A 3425-nucleotide genomic window follows, 5' to 3' on the forward strand; every position below is an offset into this window, starting at 1 on the left:
TGTGGGCTGATCGTGAGGCCCAGGGCCTGAGTCCTATCTCTGTGTCTCCAGCCCCTCTCTTCCTGCATCTCTTTCTGACATCTCAGCGTTTCTCCCTGGTTTTGCCTCCTCCCATCTTTGTGTATAGGTCAGTATCTTTCTTTTCCCTTGTGTGTCCGTCTCTAACAGAGGTGGCACTTGGAAAGACAGTGAGCCCTCTGGCTTGTGTTCCAGAATCTATTACATGGTATTTGCTCATAGAGCCCAGAGGTCCGGAATGCCCCTAGTTCTGAACAGGGCAGCATTTGAGTCTGGAGCAAAGAGTTGGCTAGGAGGGCCTATGCGTGTTATAATGCAGACCTGGGTCACTGTGGCGGTGACTCTGGCCACACTGATGGTCGCCGCCGTGGATGCGAAGATCTATGAATGCTGTGAACTGGCAATGAAGCTGAAGAAGGCAGGCCTCAGTGGCTTCAAGGGCTACAGCACTGGAGACTGTGAGACTCCAGCTGCCCCAAGTCCCACCCACACCCCGAGCTGCCCACCACACTCAGACCCAGGCCCCCCTTCTCATCTATGACCTCCCTAGGCCAGGGCATGATCCTCTCGGCCATCCCCTGACTGACTGACTCTAATGTCCTTACCATCATTGCCTTCACAACCATCACCCCCATGTCTACCAGCAACACCATCACTACCATCAAAGTCATCACGAATACTATCACCCCGCCATCCCTCATGTCTCACCAGAATCACCAACAACACCACCACCACCAAACCAAGATCATCACCCCCACAACTGGGATGACAACGATCCCTGTCCCCTCCCCTTATCCTACCATCCCCTAGTCCCAGGACTCATGCCTACCTCCTACCTACCCCCTCCCTGCCCCAGGGCTGTGCATGGCACACTATGAGAGTGGCTTTGACACCTCCTTCGTGGGCCACAATCCTGACCGCAGCAGCAAATACGGCATTTTCCAGCTGAACTCCACCTGGTGGTGTAATGATGGTATTACACCCACCCAGAACCTCTGTCACATCGAGTGTCAAGGTGAGGCAGCACTGGGGACACCCCAAAGCCCTGCCTGGCCTCACTGCCCAACACCCAGAGTTCAAGGTTGCCTAAGCCATAACCTCCAGTAACAAGCAGAAAAATGACAAGGAAAAGAGCACATTTGCCTGGGCTGTTAGAGACACCATCCATCCCGTATCCTTACCAACTACGCTGAGATGTTGTCCAGGTCAGGAGGGCTCAGAAGTCCTATACCTCCCCGAGAATGGAGGCTGCAGTTTTCAGGGACTCAGAAAACCGGAAACTTACCTCCATGTGGAATGGAGGGGGAGACTGTCCTGATTTGGCGTTGAGGTTGTTCAGGCCCTGAGGGAAGAAACACATATCTGGCTGTAGGAACAGAAATAAGGAGTATCTGTGCAGAAAGGAGAGAGCTTTCCAGACAAGAGTGTGGTGGTATTGAGGACAAAATTTAATAGCGGTAGTTGTTCGGGGTTGGCCAAAGTGGTGTTTGAGGTTGTCCAAGACAGACCAAAATGGGGACTGAGGTTATTAGGGTCCAGGCCAAATGGAGGTTGAGGATGTCCAAGTCCTGCTAAAGTAACAGAAGAGGTTACCCAGGATTGGCCAGCTTGAAGGTTGAAGTTGTCCAAGACTAGCCACCACAGAGGTTGAAGCTGTCTAGGACAGGGTAACATGAATAGTAAGGTTTCTCAAGACTAGCTAAAATAAAGGTTAAGGTTGTTCACTTTGAGCCAACATGGAAGTTGAGGTAGTCCAGGATCAGCTATAATGGAAGTTGAGGTCCTGGAATGGTCAACATGGAGGTTGGAATTATTTGTAACTGGTCAAAATGGCAACTGAGGTTCTCCAGGACTGGTCAACATGGCAGTTGAGATCATTAACCAGTCAGAATGGCAGTGAAGGTCGCCCTGGTTGAGCAGTTGGGATCATCTAGAACCAAGCACCATGATACCTGAGGTTGAATGGAACTAACCAGCATGGAGACTGAGGTCATTTGTAACCAAAGTGGCAGTTGAGGTTATCCAAGACCAGACAACACAGTGTTTGAAGTCACCAAGACTGACCAAACTTGTAGCTGAGTAGCTTCCCAACCAGCCGACATGGTGGTTAAGGTGATGTCAGACCAGCTGCTGTTGCAGTTGAGATCATCCATAACCACACAAAATTACAACTGAAGTCATCCAGAACTGGCCAACATAGAGCTTGAGGTTGTTAGGACCAGGCAATATGATGGTTGAGGATATTCATAACCAGGCAAAATGAATCAAGATCATCCAGGATCTGGGGGCGCCTGGGTGGCTCAGTCATTAGCTGTCTGCCTTCAGCTCATGTCATGATCCCGGGGTCCTGGGATTGACCCCGCATTGGGCTCCCTGCTCCGCGGGAAGCCTGCTTCTCCTTCTCCCACTCCCACTGCTTGTGTTCCCTCTCTCACTGTGTCTCTGTCAAATAAATAAATAAAATCTTAAAAAAAAAAAAAAAAAAAAAGATCATCCAGGATCTGTCAACGTGAGTTAAGGTTCTACAGAACCAGCCAACATGGCGGTTGAGGTAATTCATAACCAGCCGACAAGTGAATCAAGGTCATCTAGAATCAGTCAATGTAGTGGTTGAAGTTATTCAGGCTCCAAGGAATGCAGAACCCCTGGGCCTACCATACACTGTCACCCTGTCCCCAGTGCACCAGATCACTATGTCCCTTTCTTCCCTCCCCCCGTAGACCTGCTCAACCACCATATTCTGGATGATATCTTGTGTGCCGGGAAGGTGGTGTCCTCAAGGAATGGTATGACTGCTTGGTAAGTTCATAGGGGCGGCTTGGACCTTGGGCAGCGGGGATAATGGCACTGCCACCCTATCAGCCTGTCCACTTCACCCTCCTTCTCTCCCTTCATTTCCCAGGGATTCATGGACCCGGCACTGTTATGGCCATAATTTATCTGAATGGCTCAAGGAATGCAATATGCATGACAAAGCTGTCTCAAAGAAAACTGATAATTCATGATTCAGTTTCCCAGAAGTAGAAATTTTCTTTTCCTTTCTTTTCTTTCTTCTGTGGATTTAATAAAGAACGGTATCTATAAACAATGCAAGAGTCCTCTGATGCCTAACTCTCTTCATTTTTCCAATGCCTGGAGGAACCCCCATGTAATCACTTCCCGCATACATTCAAAGCTCTAATCAGGGACACCATATCGCTCGGGGTGAAGGTAAGAGCATAGCTTCTCCTGGGTTCAAATACCATCTCTACCACTTAGGAGCTCTGTTGCGCTGGGCAAGGCATTTCATTTCTCTGTGCCTCCGTTTCCTCCTTGGCAAAATGAGGATGATAATGGTAGCAACTATTTCATGGGATTGTTGGGAGAATTAAATGACTGAATGTTTGGAAAGCACATAAAGTGCTTGG

General features: G+C 49.2%; 1 protein-coding gene across 1 annotated transcript; it reads left to right on the plus strand.

Moving 5' to 3' along the window:
• The first annotated feature begins 331 nt into the window (after positions 1-331).
• LOC116646036 (sperm acrosome-associated protein 5-like) lies at positions 332-3023 on the plus strand. The gene is made up of 4 exons (XM_032426503.1): positions 332-476; positions 875-1033; positions 2739-2817; positions 2921-3023. The coding sequence occupies exons 1-4, from the start codon at positions 332-334 to the stop codon at positions 3021-3023; spliced, it is 486 nt and encodes a 161-aa protein (XP_032282394.1).
• The last annotated feature ends 402 nt before the right edge of the window (positions 3024-3425 follow it).

Source organism: Phoca vitulina, unplaced genomic scaffold (genome assembly GCF_004348235.1).
Source record: "Phoca vitulina isolate PV1807 unplaced genomic scaffold, GSC_HSeal_1.0 scaffold35, whole genome shotgun sequence".
Taxonomy (NCBI): Eukaryota; Metazoa; Chordata; class Mammalia; order Carnivora; family Phocidae; genus Phoca; species Phoca vitulina.